The sequence below is a fragment of the Ctenopharyngodon idella genome, chromosome 2 (assembly GCF_019924925.1).
Source record: "Ctenopharyngodon idella isolate HZGC_01 chromosome 2, HZGC01, whole genome shotgun sequence".
NCBI classification, from domain to species: domain Eukaryota; kingdom Metazoa; phylum Chordata; class Actinopteri; order Cypriniformes; family Xenocyprididae; genus Ctenopharyngodon; species Ctenopharyngodon idella.
Genome location: NC_067221.1, coordinates 32,758,548 through 32,779,046, shown reverse-complemented (window position 1 = coordinate 32,779,046; position 20,499 = coordinate 32,758,548). Strand labels below are relative to the sequence as shown.

Sequence of the window (20,499 nt, the reverse complement as noted above, 5' to 3'; positions counted from 1 at the left end):
TACATTCCAGTTTTGTTTTAGTAATTCATTCTTGAAAGCATTTATGTTTTCTGCCATTCTTACTCTTTTGTATGATGTGATATAACTAATATCATTAGATTTCCTATACTTACAATGATAAACAATAAAAACAGGTAAATGATCACTAATGTCATTATATATTAGTCCACTCTCTATATTGTTATCCATAATATTTGTGAATATATTGTCAATTAATGTGGCACTATGAGATGTGATTCTACTGGGTCTACTGATTGTTGGATACAAACCCATGCTATACATTATATTAATAAAATCTTCTGTCAATTTATGCTTTTTTTGGATTTAGTAAGTCAATGTTAAAGTCTCCACATATGAACACAGTCTTTTAAAATGTTTTTGTAAATATTTTTTCCATCCAATCATTAAATATATTTTAATATTTGATCCAGGAGTTCTGTATATACAACTCACAAATGTTTTTTGACTTTTCCATACATATTTCTATTGTAATACATTCCAACAAATCATCAACAGCTGCTGTCATACCCTCCACCACCTTATACTTCAGACTGTTATGCACATATATTGCCACACCTCCTCCACTTCTATTCACTCTGTTTTTATAATTCAATTCATAGCCATCAATCTCAAAGTCCAACCCTTTTTCATCATTAAGCCAGGTCTCTGAAATTGCTATGATGCTGAATAGATTCTTTAATTGTCTTAAATAATCTTTAATGCTTTGGAAATTGGCATATAGGCTTCTGCTGTTAAAGTGGATCATCGAAATGTCGTGCACTAGTTGGAAGGTTATATTGAATTGTTCATCTGTATAATAACTGCAACTGTTATTAATATTAATAAGTAAGTTATTTTCTGGATCAATATTATTTTCTATGTCCTGCATTTTATACTCTGTATATACAAAGTTTACTAGTCCCGATATACATAACTTTTTATGTTCAACAAATGACATAGTTGTCATTTATGTTCTTTTTATTCTTTCTTTACTACTGGGTTTATTGTATTACCTTATCTCATTTTCCTTATTGATATTTCTCCAGCTCCTCCAGATCCCTAATAACTTGCACTTTGGCTTGTTCTGGTGTTCCATTCGTCTTGATGAATATTTTACAATTGGCTGTCCATGTGGATTGTATTGTTCCAGATCGGCCACCCGGTTTTCCAACGACATGATCCGTTTGTCTTTCTCAATGTTTTGAAGCCTCAGGGCTTTAACTTCCTCCACCAAGCTCATGATGGTTTTCTGCTGTTGTCTTACAACAGAAACCTCCTCCGTCAACATGTCGAGTGATCGCTTTATATCGTCAACCTCCTCGGCCTGTGCAGGATACTTTTTTGGTGGCATGGCATCGTTTTCTCAACAAAAACAATTCTCCGAGTTGATAAGATCATTAAAAATACCATTAAAAATAAAGCAATAAGATAATGAAACAATGTGGCAAGAGTTTGGGGATGAGCCAAAAAAGAAAAGGAGGAGAACACCTGTGAATGAGGTCATTGGTGTATCTGTTGTTATGCAAAAAAAAAAAAGAAAAAAAAAAAAAAAAAAGGACGTGACCAACGATATCGTCACCCCTTACTCCCTCCCAGGAAAACGAAACTCAAGCGGCTGAGGGTTAGCCTACTATAGAGGGTCATGAAGTTGGTTTGCGTTGTGCGCACTTGATTGAGATGGTTTCGAGTGCAGCTGACCGCACGTTTCCCTCCTCAGAAATGTAAAGGTGGGTTCAAAAGTTAATTAAACTGCTTTATTGTGTGGAACATGTGTGTTGTTCCGCATAACGCTTTCCGTTTTTACAGTAGGGTACGTCAGGCGTCTAATTACAGAGCGCGCTGCTCTTGTTTTTTGTTCATTAGCGCATTATAAATCAATATTTTAGTGTTCTCAAAGATATCGCTGTCTTTAATTAGGCTACTTCTTTAGAACTACGTATAGGTTTAAGAGTTTTTTCATTTACTGTGGTGTATTTCAAAGCCAATTTTCATTATAGTGCAATATTGTCGTATTCTTGCATCGGCCGTTGGGTGCGACGCGGCAACTGTAAGTGTAACCTATAATTTACAACAGAAATTTACAACATGGCCCTTTACAATATTCATAATAATACAAAATTACTCTCGTTGCCATTTTGTCGTAACGGTCATACAAGCATTTTCCACCTGACGTTTGACAGCAGGGGGAGGATCATTTGCCTATACTATCGTAGGCTAAATGAAAATAAGTCTGCACCTGCTGTCTACTTGTAAGATTAACATTTAAAATATCACAATTAAATAACAAAGAATGTTTCAGACAGAGCATTTCAAAATTTACCTACAAACTTGGGTAAACACACATAGGAAATAATGAATGACTGTTCACCCATAACTCTAAATGGTATGAATGTGTGGAATGTGATGTGTGGGAAGATATGGGGCCATTCTTTGGCTTTAAAGTGATAAACTGTTTATTTAAATGGAATATGAGAGCTCAAAAGCCGTTAAACTGGTCAAATTTCCTGGTGCCACCACCAAAGCGTATGCATTCTTATGACATGAGGACATATGACAGTACTGTATACAGTACTGTCAAAAGTCCTCGTGTCATAAGTATGCATATGTATACAGCTGTTGGGCACTGTTTAAAAAAAAAAAAAACCCTCAGTATTTACTATAGGCAACTAGTCTGAAGCAACAACCTCATAATAAGGCAGGGCTGCCCAGCAACAGCTGCTGCGTTTTGATACCTGAACTCTGTCTGTGTACCACAAGATAAATATGCAATTAAATGAATCCTTAAGTATATATGCACATTTTGTGTAATATTTACAAAGGCACTTTACATAGTTTTCATTACATAGACTTTTTCATTACATATTGACCTAAAATAATCCTTACATGATCTGAAGCCAACATTAATCTGAAACATTAATCTGAAAGCCACTTAACCCAAAACCTGTTCTGTGGCAGTTCACATGGAGTTAATATCCCTTTCACACACCGTTTAAATCTGGTTGCTAGGTGTTTCGAGCAATTGTCAAATAGGAAAATAAGTCTTTTGTTTTGTCTTCTGTCCATGATAAGCTCAACCTTGTATTGTAATCCCCAGCTTTTCTTTCTCACATAGTCTCAATAACAACAGCTCTGGCCAACAATTACAAAATGCTTGTCTTTCTACAATTTAATCTTTGCTTGGTACCAGTAAATTAAAAGTATAAATATTCTATTCTTTAAAATGTGCAGCATTTAAAAAAATGTTGGTATGTGACCAGACCCCAGTTATATGCACACATTTGCATACAGCATATCAAATGGGAAATCACAACTTTAATTTTTGTTTTAATGTGATCTAACAACTCAGCAGTTATTATCAGACTGTTTTATCAAAATGTTCAAAAAAGCACAATTCATTTACATAAATGAATTGTGCTTTTTTTAAGATAAAATTAATACATTTAAAAATTAAAATGAAAGAATTACCCATAAAATAGTTCAAAAGCTAGTTACCAGCAATATCATTTTAAGAAGCAACATCTGAAATAAAGGATACCTTTTATAAAACGTGAGACACTGCACATACAATATGAGCAAAATGTCAAGCGGAAAGTTTATTGTTATCTCTTCAAACGAAGTCATAATTCATACTTTATACTTCCCTGTAGCTGTTTAAAGGTCTAAATATAGTAATTGTTTTCACTGGGAGTTTTATGTTCTTTTGAATGGTATTTGCATACTCTCTCTCTCTCTCTCTCTCTCTCTCTCTCTTTCTCTCTCATGTGAATACAAGTCATCTGATGAGTTTCCTCTTCCTCTTTCCTCACCTTAGGTTGAATTTACAGCAGTATTTGAAGCTGTGGGTGCCAGTTTAAGGTGTTCATGTCAGACTTTATGTGTGTTATGGCTTGAATCTGTAGATATGTCTACAGTACAGTCTAGAGATGCTCAGCTGCAGGAGTTCATGCAGGTGTATGAGCTGAGAGCTGCTTGTAATGTCTGCACTCATAAACACTCTCGCATTTCCTACTCCATCATTGCAACACCTCACCGTTGCTCTCACGATCTGCTGCTTGTCAGAGCAAAAGTCAGAGGTCACAAATGGAGCCCTGTGTTCTTTCGTCCCTCTCATCTACGACCTATTCGCTATGAAGTTTGTTGGTATTTCAAGGAGGATGTCGGATGCTATGTGCATCATGACCGTTGCACCTTTGCCAGTAGTCCAGGAGAAGCTGCGGTGTGGAACTTGCAAAAACACACAAACCTTGACCACAAGAGTTTAATTCATCTGATCACTCAAAGAGAACGACTGGATGAACAGAGCAAGCAAGGAGATGGTCAGTCGAGCTCTCATGAGCTTTCCTCATACCAGGAGAAACTTCTGGAAGAGTACAGACGCAGCAGCAATGAGATTCTTATTGTGAGTAAATCCTGCAGATTGCAACTCTGCACAACTCCGCCCATGTAACTTTAATGATATCTTTTAAGTGTTTGAAACCATGTAAATTTAAGGGACAGTTCACACACACACACACACACACACACAAAAAAAATTTGTCAAAACACTTAATTATATTTCATTTAAAAGATGTAATGCACTACACAACTTTTGCACAGATTTTTGGTCCAATTTGCAATCTGGACAAGTCGATGCTAGTTGCCGAAAGTCATAGCCAGTCTGCAGATTTTGGGCAGTTGGAGTTACACAGAAAATTCCATATGTATCATGGGCACAGACAATTTTTGATTCCATCCAGTTGGAGGATATCGAACATGTTTAATATTTTGAGCTGATTTTAGAACACATTGTTTTCATTTCAATTGGTTTCATCGAGTTTGTGTTCAGACTTGAAAGTCTGGTAGTGTGTGATACTCAGTTGTTTAGTGTATGATGCTTAGTTTTTCTTTGAAACCATGGTAGATTTCCCCTACCACCTGAATAAATTAAACCAGGTGTCCCCCGACACCTCCAAATTTATCCTCAGGTGACCCCACTCTGACCGCAAAACCTGGATGCCTAAGAATAATATTCTGACTGCATAAGATGCCTAAAGGACTGTAGTTACTCTGACTGCATTGGCCCCAGATGAAATCTGATTGGCCCCTGCCCTGTCGCTCATCGCTGATCTTTATCAGTTCAACCCGTGTAAACACTGCTCATTCAAAGACGTGCGTTTACTGTATGGACGGCGCAACAGCTTAACTTAAGGGTCTAAAATGAATGTGCAGTTGAATGATAAAGTTTGCGCTCTTTAACTGCCTATTTTGGGGTGGGAGAAAAAATGCGCTGATTTGGTGTGTGTACACCTTTAAATGGTCGTGCTCTCCACCCCCAAGCTCACGACTCCATTAAACATTGCATAAGTACTACAGTAACTCTCACAATATAACAAAATATAACTCTCAAAATGGATCTTTACAAACTGTTTGTGATGCAGCATATCAGATCACGTAAGCATGTATTTTTGTGGATGTTTGCTAAAATTCGATTCTGAATGAGTTTAATAGTGTGCTGCATGGCTAACTTGGCTAAAGCTACACACTGTTGGAGAGACTCCCATAAGAATGAAGATGCGTTTATGAATTATACAGACTGCAAGCATTTTCAGGTTAAAAATGAAAATAACAACATGGCTCTGATCTCCGTGAATACAATAAGAAACAATGGTAACTTTAACCACATTTAACAGTACATGCTAACGAAACATTTAGAAAGACAATTTACAGATATCACTAAATATATCATGATATCATGGATCATGAACAGTTATTATCAATCCATCTGCCATTTTCGCTATTGTCCTTGCTTGCTTGCTTCACAATACCTGCAGAACTTCTGATGATTCGGCTGTGCAGCTCCACAACGTTAATACTGCCTTGCCTTGAACATGAGCTGGCATATGCAAAAGTTGGGGGCGTACATATTAATGACACCGACTGTTGCATCACAGTCGGTGCTATGTTGGGGTTCGCCTGTTTTTCAGTGGTCTTTTGCACGAATGAGATTTACATAAGAAGGAGGAAGCAAAGGTGTTTGAGACTCGCGGTATGCGATTACCATGTACAGAACTCTAATTATTCATTTATGCCAAGGTAAATACAGTTTTTCATTCTAAGGCACCTTTAATGTCTTAATGACAGAAATTTCATTTTTGGGTGAACTAACTCTTTAAAATCTGTTCAAATGTTAAAAGTTGTGTAGTGCATTCCTTCTTTTACTCGCTAAATATGCTGACATTGATGATGTTTGTTCTTGAAATGATTATGAACAAAATCACAATATACCAAGAATCAAACATATGAGTGCCATATAATAGAAATGAAACTTTCATTTGTGTATTTATGTTAACTTTTAAGTTAGCAGTTAATTATTTTAATTAACTACTAACTTAAAAAGTAACAAAATCCACAAATGTATTTTCATGTATATCTTAGACATGCGTGTGTATTTTGCAGATCTCTGAGCAGGTGGACGATGTGTGTGTTACACACGATGAGGATCTCAGTTTAGACTGTTTACAAGAAGACAGTGAAATCAGATGGAAATTCACAATCACTACTGAGGTCAGAAAAAACAAACTAACCTGTATCATCTTCAATCAACAGCCTTATTGCACACTATAACCTCCTTCTTTTTCTTGTGAATGTGTAGAGGTCCTTGGCTCATGTGGCTCTACTGAAAGTGGAAAATGGTGCTGTTTTCTCTTTGAGTGACAGTTTAAAGAACACCTTCCCCCCAGTCACACATACTGCAGGCCATCACCTTCGCTCCTCTGACTCCACCTACCAGCTGAGTGTGTCTTTCCTGTCGTTCCGCCCTGGTGTGTACGAGCAGTGGTTGGTGTTTGACTTTGACATGCGACCAGTTCTGCTCAGGAAACTGAAGGTGAGAGTCGGTCAGCAGTTTTACGTCCAGCCAGATGAGGCAGAAGAGAGTGAATGTGCTGAGATTCTTTCGGATGAGCGCTGGAACAGAGGAAACAAGGTTATCGTGCCCTTCTTTGCCAGAAAGGAGGACGAGCAGTTGCTTAGTGAATACAAACCACCCCAGATGAACCTACACTTCAATCCCCATGCAGATCACAGTTCCCCACTTCACCGAGACAACTACAGAGAGAGAGCTCACCATTTTCTGTTCAGAGAGGAAATTGCAGAGGAGAAGCTCATTAGCAGGTACAAACAGCTTATAGAAATAGTACACCACTTGAAATGTATGCTATGTTGTAAATTTTCTAATTTACTGTATTTAAATGAAATATAAATACCAGTTAAGCACAAATCCCATCCCACAGTTGATTTCATTGGTCACCATCACATAGTCATCTATCACATAGTTCAGACTTAATGGATTCAGTTTAGAGTTCAAAAACACCATGGATGGATCCGATCACGGCAATGCTATTTATCACAATCACTATCTTACACAAAGTAAAAATGGTGTCGTGGAAATTCCCAATACTAATCTAACTTCACCACTGACAATTCAAACAACCTCCAGTTGTCAATATAATATAATACAATACTACAGTACATGCCTGTAGGCAGGGGGGGGTTCGGGTGGTTCGAACGAACCCCCCCCTCACTGCCAAAGGTCCAGAATTTAAGTCGTTTTTTTTTTTTTTTTTTTTTTTTATGTGATTATTGTCATCATTGTTTTAATCAATGCTTGTGACAAATATTCTGGGTTGCTGTTTCAAATTAATATGATACATTATTGTAGCTGGACGTGTGTGTGTGCCGCGCGTGCAGTTCAGAGAGAGTTCGTTAAGATACCAGCAGACAAGCTAATCCAGCACAAATTAGTGCATAAAAGGTCACCAAAATGAAGTATTTGAACCTCATAATTAAATACAAAAGGAGTAGAAAAACTGCAAAAAGGTCCACTTTTTGAAAAAAAGAACCCCCCCTTTCAATAGGCTGGCTACGGACCTGCAGTACCAATACAGTACTACAGTACCTTCGAGGTAATTCCCATCCCGAATATAATAGAATATAATACTACAGTATCTCGAGGTAATTCCCCTCCCAAAGTAAGGTGACAGCGTCCCGTCAAGAAGCTACTATCACTACCTCAATCACACATGAGCACACAGGTCTTTAGCATCTACACACTCTCACCGTCCTTCTCAGGTGTACGCTGGTCCGACACAGGATCATTAAAGGGTTAGTTCACCCAAAAATGAAAATTCTGTCATTAATTACTCACCCTCGTGCCGTTTTACACCCGTAAGACCTTCGTTGATCTTCAGAACACAAATTAAGATATTTTTGTTTAAATCCGATGGCTCCGTGAGGCCTACAAAGGGAGCAATGACATTTCCTCTCTCAAGATCCATAAAGGTACTAAAAACATATTTAAATCAGTTCATGTGAGTACAGTGGTTCAATATTAATATTATAAAGCGACGAGAATATTTTTGGTGCGCCAAAAAAAACAAAATAACGAATTATTTAGTGATGGCCGATTTCAAAACACTGCTTCAGGAAGCTTCGGAGCATAATGAATCAGCGTGTCGAATCCGCAGTTCGGAGCGCCAAAGTCACGTGATTTCAGCAGTTTGGCGGTTTGACACGCGATCCGAATCATGATTCGACACGCTGATTCATTACGCTCCGAATCTTCCTGAAGCATGTTTTGAAATCGGCCATCACTAAATAAGTCGTTATTTTGTTTTTTTTGGCGAACCAAAAATATTCTCGTCGCTTTATAATATTAATATTGAACCGCTGTACTCACATGAACTGATTTAAATATGTTTTTAGTACCTTTATGGATCTTGAGAGAGGAAATGTCATTGCTCCCTATGTAGGCCTCACGGAGCCATCGGATTTAAACAAAAATATCTCAATTTGCGTTCCGAAGATTAACGAAGGTCTTAAGGGTCTGGAACGGCATGAGCGTGAGTAATAAATGACAGAATTTTCATTTTCGGGTGAACTAACCCTTTAATACTAACTCCGAGTATTACAGCCTCACCCCAAGGGCGACTCTATAGTCTTCCAACACTATCACTGTCTCCGCTGTGGTCTTTTGAGCGCAGAATCTTTAGTACTTCTATTCCTTAGCTGCGCAGCATATACCTAACACAACTTCCAAGTTGATCTTTGCAGAAATGAAGTTTTATTTTACGGCCCGGAGGTCACTCGTCACAACAACAGAGTGAGTCTCCATGAATAGAAAGATACATGCACATTTAAGTCTTACAGTTGAGTAAAAATCAATGTCTTCTTCACTGTGATTTGTTCTGGTGATTGGTTTGTAATGATCTAAGCTAATCATATGACTGGTCTTTGACCTGAGCATCCTTAGTCTGCATTTTCTGTACATTTCATGTTGACATAAAATATTTCTATCACAATAGCCACACCCACTCTTGCATTAAAAATAAGGTGGATATCACAGAGAGCTGACATGAAATACTCTCAGAAATTTGTCTTGCATTTTGCTATAGCAGTTACAGCTAATTCTTTCTAATTTTTAACGAAGGACATATTATGTTTTAGCTACCCATATACATATTTACTTGTTTTTAAATGTAAATTCAAGCCAATAGCTGTTCTCACGATAGTATGAAACATGGGTGAAGTTGTCATTAAAATAAACATATCTTGCTGTAATACATAGATAAAATGGAGAATGGAGAAGTGGATAAACAGGTTCAGGTTGGGGTTCACACTGAACAGGTGGATTCTATTATAATGATTGGTTCTTTAGTTCTAAGGGAAGTTATATCCTAATATGGTTATGGAGATCCAATGCAGTATGCGACTGTAAACACTATTAAAGGGATAGTTCACCCAAAAATGAAAATTTGATGTTTATCTGCTTACCCCCAGGGCATCCAAGATGTAGGTGACTTTGTTTCTTCAGTAGAACACAAATTATGATTTTTAACTCCAACCGTTGCCGTCTGTCAGTCATATAATGCATTGAAACGGTAACACCATCTATGAGAATAAAAAAAAACATGCAAAAACAAATCCAAATTAAACCCTGCAGCTCGTGACGACACATTGATGTCCTAAGACACGAAACGATCAGTTTGTGCGAGAAACCCAACAGTATTGAAGTGATGTCTCGCACTCATTGAAGTATAGGCGCGAGACATCACTTCCGTTGTCAGAGCGTGTTCAGACCTCACCAACCGGATGTGCAAGGCAGTTGGACATAGTGGAGGCAAAAAATTATGTGAATACTGTTCGGTTTCTCGCACAAACCTATCGTTTCGTGTCTTAGGACATCAATGTGTCGTCACGAGCCACAGGGTTTAATTTGGATTTGTTTGTGCATGTTTTTTTTATTCTCATAGATGGTGTTACCGTTTCTGACAGACCGCAACGGCTGGAGTTAAAAATCATCATTTGTGTTCTACTGAAGAAACAAAGTCACCTACATCTTGGATGCCCTGGGGGTAAGCAGATAAACATCAAATTTTCATTTTTGGGTGAACTATACAGATGAGTCACAGACTTTGGCTTAGTGTGGGTCACATGGTAAAAGTGTTTTACCACATAAATAAACTAGTCAGCAATTTTACTCCTTGAATAGAATTTCTACTACTAAAATAGTGTATTTTATTGTTACTTATTTCTCATCACATGCCTCTAACTCTGGAATTTGAACTCATACTGGGATCAGAGGCATTTCATGTTATCATATGATAGTACTGGGCAGGTATAATTGCTGAATTGAATATAAATGTTACTGAAAGCAAACTGAATGCAAAGATTAAAGGCATTCTTTTCTAACAACTTAATTGCTGTTTCAATGAATGGATGAAACTTGGGCAGGGCAGTTTCAAAAATCAACAAGCGCTGTTGTTATGCATAGCTAAGACAGCGTAGTAGTAAAAGATGAACATATTGCTGAAAGGAAAGGTGGATGAATGGGTTGGTGTTAAGATTCAAACTGAATAGGTGGAATGTATTATGAATACTCATTTATTGTCAGTACTGTTGTCACCCTTTTGAACTCGAAGAACAGCCAAACACTACACTACAAAACAGGAACGTGTAATTGAGAGCATTCTGAAAGACTTCGTATGTGTGTGTTATCAACATGTCAATTTACTATAAGCAACACAAGACTTTAACAGCCAATGACACTTACAGCTGGAGAGACTGGACTGATTTTCTACTGTTTAGTGTCAATCACCATCTAACTCAGCCAGTTAGGATCTAAATTTAGCCTTAAATGTTATATTAATATAGTCCATGGAGCATAGGTTTTATCAGCTGGCAATTTTCAGTGCACATTTAAGAGTGCAAGTTGCAACTTCACAGTAATGGAAAGATGAGGCTTATCAGTATGTCACAATATCACCCTGTTTGGACTTTGTTTTCTGTTTTGCATCATTTCCTGCCAGTTTGTCATCATAGCAAGGCCTAGTAAAAAAAAATTTAGGAGCACAGTCAAAAATGTAGGAGCACTTTCCGATCAATAAGAGACATGAACTTTCCCATTGCAGGGCGATATTTGCCCCTTTAAATTAATAAGATAGACAGATAGACAGACAGACAGACAGACAGACAGATAGATAGATAGATAGATAGATAGGCCAATTCTTAATAATTTTTTTATATAACAGTTTTATCTTATTTTCCCTTTCAATAGAATGCTACTATTTTCACTTTTCTACTGTCCAGTGACAATTTAGAAAGTAAATGCGACGGAAGCCTATACTGTTTTAGTAATGAACACAACTTTATTTATGCAGAATGGGGCCGTTCACATGGAACACGTTTATCAATTCCATTGTGCTACTATTGTTTTTCATTGTTTAAACCAGACCCGGTTCTTGGCAGCTAGAGAAGGGTGGGCTGGCAGATATACTGGTTGGGCAATTTTTTTTTTCTTCTCCAAAACACAATTATTTGCCCCCTTTTATTAAATACTTTTTGCAACCTCCTTTTGCCAAGATAACAGCTCTGAGTCTTCTTCTATAATGAGTCCATTCCTTCATACAGAATCTCTCCAGATCCTAAAGAGTCCCAGATCCATGTTGGTGCTTCTTCTCTTCATTTCACCCCACTGACTTTGACCGTTGCGCTCGCGTCTCGCATCCACAATTTTGCAGCGTCTCTTGTATGATGCGGTGTTCTAAAAACGTGGCGCTTAAGTTAAAATAAGTTCAACTTTTTAAAAAGGCGTCTCTAGACGTGAACTGACCTGTGTCTTGCGATTTTAACCACAAAAACGCGTTCTGTGTGACTGGTCCAAATATAAACAGCGCATTCTTACTTCAGCGTTGCCTCGTACATTCAGTTTAACAGCATTAACAGCAAGCCAAAGAGGACAAGGTTTCAAATGAAATATGCATATGCATTTTAAACACTTGCATTATATTCTTGCTCTGTCCATGCATGCTCAAATCAATTTTCACTGCTCATCATATGACCCATTTTAGTATGCGCCGGCAGCCAAATGGCACTTTAAAATCAATCAGAGCTATAGAAATGTATATAATATTTACAAGTAATTTAGGCTACAACACCCCGTAATTCGCACCTTCATAGCACGCAAATTTTTCTGCCCATTTTGGCTAGTGTGATCGCCAGCCTCTGCTTTTCCGCAACACACTGAAGCGCATGAGTGTAATGCATCTCACCTTATACATTCAGCTAAGAAAAGAAAAATTAGCCTACTGCAGTTTTTCTTGTTATTTCTATTATTATTATTATTATTGTTTGGGCATTCTACAGCCCTTTATCAAACTTCTCAACACACAGCCCACCTCAGACTGTTTTGATTCAATGCACAAATCATAAAAAAACTGATATACGCTGTCCTAAATTATGATTGGGTAGGCAAGAGCCTAGAGCCGGCCCTGACTGATGCACCTAAATATTTTTTCACAGTCGCGCGTAGTTATTTTCACTCGCAAATGCGCCCGAAATGGTCGCAGCGTAGAGCCCTGCATAGTTATGCATTTCGATTCACAAGCTTGCAGTTCGATTCAATATCAGTTATTTTGGATACACTGTATATCAAGTACAGTACAGTCCTGAGGTAAATGTGACATTGTTTACAAACTTATTAACGTCTTTCCGCGGTTGAAACACTGATTAATTCATTACACAAGACATGATATGGATTTCGTCAAGTTAACATACCTTCAGATGTTCATACATGTTTATTTCACGCTGTAACTGGTATTAAAGCGGAGGAGAGGATCAGTTCACGTGCGTGATCTGTCACGCTACATTAAAGAGTGGCAAAACGGTACTTGTTTTTTTTTCTTAGAAAAATGGGCAGAATTTGAAATGAGACTTTGTTTCATGTAAAAAGCAACAAAGCACAAAGTTTATTGCGATTTATTTTATGGCTAGGTATCCTTGCTCTTTTTTAAGTAGGTATACGGAAATCGTTGACCTTTCCTAGTGGGTATACAGCGTATACCTGTGTATCACGTAGACTACACCACTGGTGTGTAGCCACTATCACATTACAGTATTATTGTAATTCTTTTCTGACCTTTTTTTTTTTTTTTTTACATAGATGTCTATAGCTGGCCATATTACTGTATGGTAAAAGGTAGTAAAATTTGGCATACTAGTCAGTCTGTAAAGACATCAGAACAAATAATCCTTCTATAAACTGTTCAACATTCACCAAAGTTGGTGTCCTATAATCATCAGATCAGAAACCACATAAAAGTAAACAAATTGTTTAATGCTAGTATACACTATATTTCTGTAGCATATTGTGTTTTGGTCAATATTAAAGATTTTTTTTTTTGAGAATTCTACTTATATATATTTACAGTTGCTCACACTTTCTCTCCCCCCCCCCAATTTGCAGATTAAATATTTGTGGGAGTGTGTCTCTCACTGACCAGTTGAGTGATGGCATATCACGGTTTTTTGCTGCACCAGGGAAGCTCTTTGCCACTCTGAAGGTGTTTTGCTCGCTCACACCAGACTCTCCTGAAGGGGTGATGCTTAAACGAGGGGTGCAGATGGCTTTGGTGGATTGCATACCAGCAAAAGCCAGTGTGTCAGTAGAGCACAGAAACCAAGTGTATGAGGCATTGGTGCTCAAACAGGCTGCCGGCGAGGGTCACATCGGTCTTCAGCTGTCTGCACGGTGTGTGTCTGAGCTACATCTGAGGAAAGAAACCAGGTGTGAAATGGAGGTTCAGTTTCAGCTGAACAGACTGTCATTCTGTCAGATGCACCAGGCTATTGACTACCTACCAGACTTGCACAATGTTTTACCTGACCTCAGTAACTGTTGTGTCCCTGTGAACATAACCAAACAGACTGAATTGAACAACAAGCAGCAAATCGCCTTGAACTTCATCCTTGGCAAGTGCGAGGAAAACAAAGTGGCTCCACCCTTGCTGATATACGGGCCATTTGGCACCGGGAAGACACTCTGTCTCGCCTCAGCAGCCAAAAAGCTGGCTTTCCGTTCTCAAAACAAAGTGCTCATCTGTACATATACTAACAGGTAAGTTATAAATAAAGGATAATGCTGTTTCAGCCAGTCATTAGCACAAAATAAACCCTACAGAGGGATCAGGATCATGCATCAACCAAAGTTTATTTAGTTTTTAACTTTAGACATTGAAGTTTGAGTTATTATATATATATATATATTTTTTTTTTAAAAAGTTAATTTTACATAATTCTTATTATGTGAGAATAAAGAAACTGAAAAGTAATACTAGACATACAAAAATTATTTAGTGGTCATTATACAAAAATATTTGACCGCAAAACTGATCAATCAGAACTCATTATTCAAAAGAATGGTGTAATAAAGTTACTTACATGTCCATAAAATGCAATATTATCAATACCAGATATTTAAAACAAGAAAAAGAACAGATAGGCAGTAAATCTGCATTCAGTGAATATATAAGCTCCTGTCCATTTAAGAAATCTAATTTTGAGTTTTGTTCCTTATAGCTCTGCAGATTTATATGTCAGAGAGCACTTCCACTCATACCTTACAAATGGACACCCAAACCTCAAACTACTCAGGATAAAGGCAAACAAGGGTGGTGCCTCCATCAAGGCAACTGATGAAATCACTCTGAAATACTGTCTCTGCTCTCCAGATAGACAGTCCTTCATCCTCCCAGCACGTTCTGATCTAGAGTCACACCGCATCATTATAACCACCACATCGATGGCACGGCATCTCCGTGAGTTAAAGCTTCCTGAAGGTTTCTTTAGTCACATCCTGATTGATGAAGCATCTCAGATGCTGGAGGCTGAAGCACTCATGGCTCTGGGCTTAGCAGACAAACACACTCGAGTGGTTTTAGCAGGGGACCACATGCAGATGGCTCCAAAACTTTTCTCTGTAACTGATGACAAACGATCAGAACACACCCTGCTCAATCGTCTCTTCCACTACTACCAGGATGAGAGCAGCAACATTGCCAAGAAAAGCAGAGTCGTCTTTAATGAGAACTACCGTTCCACCACAGAAATAGTAGATTTTGTATCCACTTACTTCTATGTGAGTGATGGCATCAAGGCCAAAGGGAATGTCCCACCCCACCCGAGGCTATACCCCCTGATCTTTCAGCATGTCAGAGGAGAATGTCGTCTGAATTCCACCTCCATGTCCTGGTTCAATCTTGCTGAGGTCAGCAGTGTGGTAAACGTGGTGCAAGGGCTTCTGACTGACTGGCCAACGGAATGGGGTGATAGAGAGCCAACGCAGATCTGTGTTCTTAGCGAAGGCCGACAGGTACTTTAGTGATACAAAGCATTTATCACTCTGATATATGACAAATGTGTTATGACTAAAAAATTGTAATGCTATACCATACAAGTACTGCATGGTGACTTGTTCTATGAATGATAAATATAAACTTTTAATATTATTCAAGCATTTGAAAAAAGTTATATTTCCAAATATTGATAATGTAGTATAGTAGTATAGTGCTCAAATTCCATTACCATCACAAATGTAATATTCACGTATCAGGAGTGATACTAAAGTCACAAAAATACAAACCACAATTCTGTTCCACAAATTTTACCTGCTTTCTCTTTTGATTCTTCAGGTTGAGCTAATCAGAATTCATCTCCGTCAGAAAGGGGTTTATGGAGTGTCTGTTCAGAATTTAGCAAACATTCAAGGTACTGGGGGGTCAGAACATCATTGTCTACTAGAACTCAGGGAACTTGTTTGATTCATCAAGAAAAAAAAATCTCACATTTTATTTCATTTACAATTTGTGTCAACATGTATATCCATTTTAAAAAATGTATTACTACTATATTTAAATTACAACCTACCCATTAAAATTCTGTGTCTGTAGGAAAGCAGTTCAGGGTCATCATCATATCAACAGTTCAGACAAGAGACAGACTTCTTCAATCAGAGTCAAGCTGCCCAGAGTTTTTTGATGACATTCGAGCACTAAACACTGCCTTGACAAGAGCCCAATCAATGGTGGTTGTAGTTGGAGATGCTGGTGCTCTTTGTTGTTTTGGAAAGTGTTCAAAAATCTGGAAGTCCTACATAGAACGTTGCATCAGCAAGGGCAGCACCATACCAGATAATTTCACCACAGATGTTCTACAACAGGAAGTATTGGAAATTTCAAAATTTCAGAAGACAGAAACGGTAGAAATGGCTGAGAGTGATGTACCTTCCCAGGCCGAAACTGATACTATACTGAAAGAGATGGAAGACTATGAAAGTGATGTACAGGACTCAGATGAAGAGAATGAACAAAAGAGGCCTTTATTCTTTTCCTCTGAAAAGGAAAACCTCTTGGAGTTGGTCAGGAAACATCCTGCTATCTACAGGCATGGGGAATTGGTGATGAAAGGATACCAGTCAGCTTATGTAATACCTTACGACAACCCATCTGAACAAATTCATATTGAAGGGAGGAAAAACATTGGCATGTCTTTCCCTGGTGATGAAGTTGTGGTTGAGACCAGACAACATGATGCTGACCATCTTACTGGGACAGTTTTAGGTTGTACAAACAGACTACCAACATCCTCTGAATTTGTGTGTACATTAGAGGCTGAAAATTACCACAGACGAACACAAGATACTGACAAATATTTGGTGCCAAAAGTGATGATACCCCTCAACAACAACACTACCAAAATACGTATCTTGGTAAAGAAAGAGACTCGCAATTGTATTCCAATATACAAGTTTGTCAATGGCAATTGGACAATAACAAGAAATGTTCGTCTGGATGAACAAACAAAACAGAACTATGTTTTTGTTGTTCAGATTTTGGGATGGAAAGCACATTGTTCCTTTCCGCTAGGCAAAGTTACAGATATTCTACCAGTTGGGACATCTTTAGAGGAGGGACTTATTATTTTAAAATCAGAGTTCAAACTAATGTCTCCTCCTCTGATGCAAGAAGATGCATTTTCAGAGATGAAAACTGATGGAATTGATGACAAGAAAAGAAGAGACTTCAGAGGTTTACAAACCTTCACTGTTGATCCACACATGGCTGTAGATTTGGATGATGCCATTAGTGTTAACGATCTGGGAAGCTGCTATGAAATAGGGGTTCATGTTGCAGATGTGGCTAGTTTCGTGTCTAAGGATAGTTCACTTGATAGCTTTGCAAAAGAGATGGGAGCAACCTTTTATGGCCCAGGAAAAGAACCTTCATTCATGTTCCCAAAACATCTTGCCACCACCTTTTGGAGTCTTCTCCCAGGTGAAGAACGTAAAGCCATTTCATTAATTGTTCAAGTGGAAAAGCAATCAGGGATCACAAGAAAGAACTTCTATCTCTCTCTGGTCAATTCTAAAAAGAAGCTAACCTACAAGGAGGCTGAGGATATAATAAGTCAGTGCGATGGTGAGCTGAGATTTGATACTTTGGAGGACTGTGTCAGGGTGGCTTACCGTTTTGCCAGAAGCCAACGCAAAGCGCGACTTAAAGACGACTGGAACTATGCCCAACCTGATAAACAACGAAAAGCAGGGGAGAGAGAAGCAAATCTAATGATTGAAGAGTTAAACATAATGTTTAACCATGAAGTGTCAAAATTTCTGACAGAGAACACAAACACTAAACTCTGCACTCCTCTGAGGTGTCAGGCTCCTCCCGATGCAGAACAATTACAGATGATCAGTGATCAACATATGGAACTCGTTCCTTTATCCTCACACCTGACATTTCATATCAACAGAAATCGAATGGACCTGAATAACACAATCACCTTCACTGTTTATTCTCCAGGTTCTAGTGATGTCCACTCTGACAATAATCCTAACCCTGATGATAACCTCAGCCCTTTATCAAGCCAGTTACAAGATGCCATCTCTGTCAGTCACTCTGAATATCATTTTGAAATTGGAGTACACAAAGCAGATTTTTTTAGCTACGTGTCTGGGGACAATATTCAGAACTTGGGTGCACAATCAGACATGTGGAGTCTGATGCCAGGCAAAAAGCGTCGTGCCATCTCTTTAATATTGAAAGTGGAAAAGACAAAAGGCAAACTAGTAGAGCAAAAGTTGGTGCTTTCCTGCATAAAGTCAAACAGGGCATTGTCCTACAGTGAGACTGACAGGATCATCAACCAGCCAGGTGAAAAAGAGGCTGCATCTCTAGAAGGCTGCATCCTTGTGGCTTGCCATTTTGCACTTGATCACAGGAAACAGAGACTCTCTGGACAAGTGGACTGTTCCAATCCTGCTGATCTTGGATCATCAGAAGACAGCAAGTGCAGTTTAATGATGGAGGAGCTGAAGTTGATGTTTAAAAGAGCTAGTGATCAACTGATTGATCAAAAAACCCTGGTTCCGAACACCTTTAGCTGTCCAGTGACAGCTTCATGTGAACTGGTGAGGAGACTGAAGAAAGACAAGGAGGAACGCGAGTCCCTACAAGCACTGATTAATCATCTGGATTCAAACAGTGGGCAGAACAATGGAAGTTTCACCATTCTGACATCTGTGTGGAAAAAGATTGAATCAGCAGCTTCGACATGTGACTTTTACAAAATGGCTGACTTCATTTCTACAGATGACATTCATCCACAGTTGGTTCCAGCAGTTGTTCAGTTAAAGGCCAGTATCAAAAAAGCTTCGTTCATTCGTTCTTTCTCATGCACAAATGCTTTAATTGGCCACTATTCATTAAATCTGGACTCATACACACATTCATCCTCACCCATTCGCCGGTACATAGATGTGGTTCTTCAGAGGCTCATGCATGCAGTTCTCAGCAATCGTCCTGTTGAATATTCACAGAAAGACATTGATCTGTTGTGTGACAAGTGTAAAATAGGAGAAACAAGGGCACAGAAGTATGAGAGTAAAGCGGAGTCACTTTGTCTGGCAGTCAGTCTACATAAACAAAGCACATACAAAGTGGCTTTTGTCACAGTTGTTCAACGTGACAGCGAAAGTTTCAAATTATCATTTCCATTTGATAAAGGAACTTTCCCGGACAAGCTTCCTGTTAAGTACAGAAACTTACAGCTTGAGGATCAACCGTTATTTAACAAAAAACAAGTGAAACTGACTTGGAAAAAACGGATATATTCACTGAGCATGACCCAGAGCCCACTGCAGAACTTGAGATTCTGTTCAGAGATACAGCAAAGCACCTGGCACGCCATTGTTGAGGCAGTGAGAGACGAACAGTGGGAAGAGGCAAAGTCCCTCATACTGGCAGCAGATGTGCAAGATCACAGTGAGACCAATGAAATGCATACATCTCGATTGAATCCTGATAACACTTTTATGTCAGAAGTTGATCATTACTCTGACTTCACACTCTATTTGAAAGTTGGAGACACTGTCCAGGTCCAGCTGACCTCAGAAAAGGAGAGGGGCTACTGGGCGCCAACTGTACAATTATTGAGTCTGAGTTCAAGCTTTGAGATCTGTGTGGAACACACTGACAATCCTATAAAGTGCTTTTCCAAACTTGCAAACCACCCATCCAAAGGACACTATAAGGATGTAGAGGAGTATGTGCAGATATGGAAGCCCCTCTGTGAAATGGAGTCTGCTGCGACTGCTGTGGATGACAGTGATTGTGTAGTGATAGAGAATGTGCACATAACTTGGATGACATCCTTTGATAATTCCAAACTCTCTGGAAATTTTTCACTGCCTGTAGAATGTGTCAAAAAATGGGCAATTGAATTTGACCTGGCCAAGTGTTTCCTCTGTATACGAAAGAGAGTTTTGAAGGAGAGCCAAGCAAATCAGACAGAGCTGGATCCAGACTACTTTACTTGGGTGGCCCATGGTCTGACAACTCAGTGTTTAGATCCTCCAGAGATCAGTGTGAATAAGTCCAAAATTATTCACTTTAGCATAAACTATGCATCCATGAACATCCCAAAATTCAAGCGGGATGCCACATTCACAGTGGAGGTGATCCCAAAACTCATTCCAGACATGTAAGCATATACACATAACATCACAACCATATTATATTTCAATACACTACAACTAAGACCATTATACTGCAAGATACTGCATTACACCAGTCTCATTACATTACTTACATTTTGTATATTCATAAATCAGTTCATAAATATATTTTG

General features: G+C 38.5%; 1 protein-coding gene across 2 annotated transcripts in view; it reads left to right on the top strand.

Annotated features, from left to right (window-relative positions):
* The first annotated feature begins 1,586 nt into the window (after nucleotides 1-1,586).
* The window catches only part of helz2b (helicase with zinc finger 2b), a 31,694-nt gene continuing 12,781 nt past the window's right edge, over nucleotides 1,587-20,499 (top strand). Inside the window, exons 1-8 of one of the 2 annotated variants that reach the window (XM_051882432.1) lie at nucleotides 1,587-1,727; nucleotides 3,812-4,399; nucleotides 6,436-6,543; nucleotides 6,632-7,152; nucleotides 13,781-14,431; nucleotides 14,893-15,685; nucleotides 16,005-16,080; nucleotides 16,263-20,352. In XM_051882432.1, the coding sequence (XP_051738392.1) occupies nucleotides 3,902-4,399; nucleotides 6,436-6,543; nucleotides 6,632-7,152; nucleotides 13,781-14,431; nucleotides 14,893-15,685; nucleotides 16,005-16,080; nucleotides 16,263-20,352 (6,737 nt within the window). In that variant the 5' untranslated portion in view covers nucleotides 1,587-1,727; nucleotides 3,812-3,901. The remainder of the gene's footprint in view (nucleotides 1,728-3,811; nucleotides 4,400-6,435; nucleotides 6,544-6,631; nucleotides 7,153-13,780; nucleotides 14,432-14,892; nucleotides 15,686-16,004; nucleotides 16,081-16,262; nucleotides 20,353-20,499) is intronic. The other variant, XM_051882421.1, reaches the window with a different exon arrangement.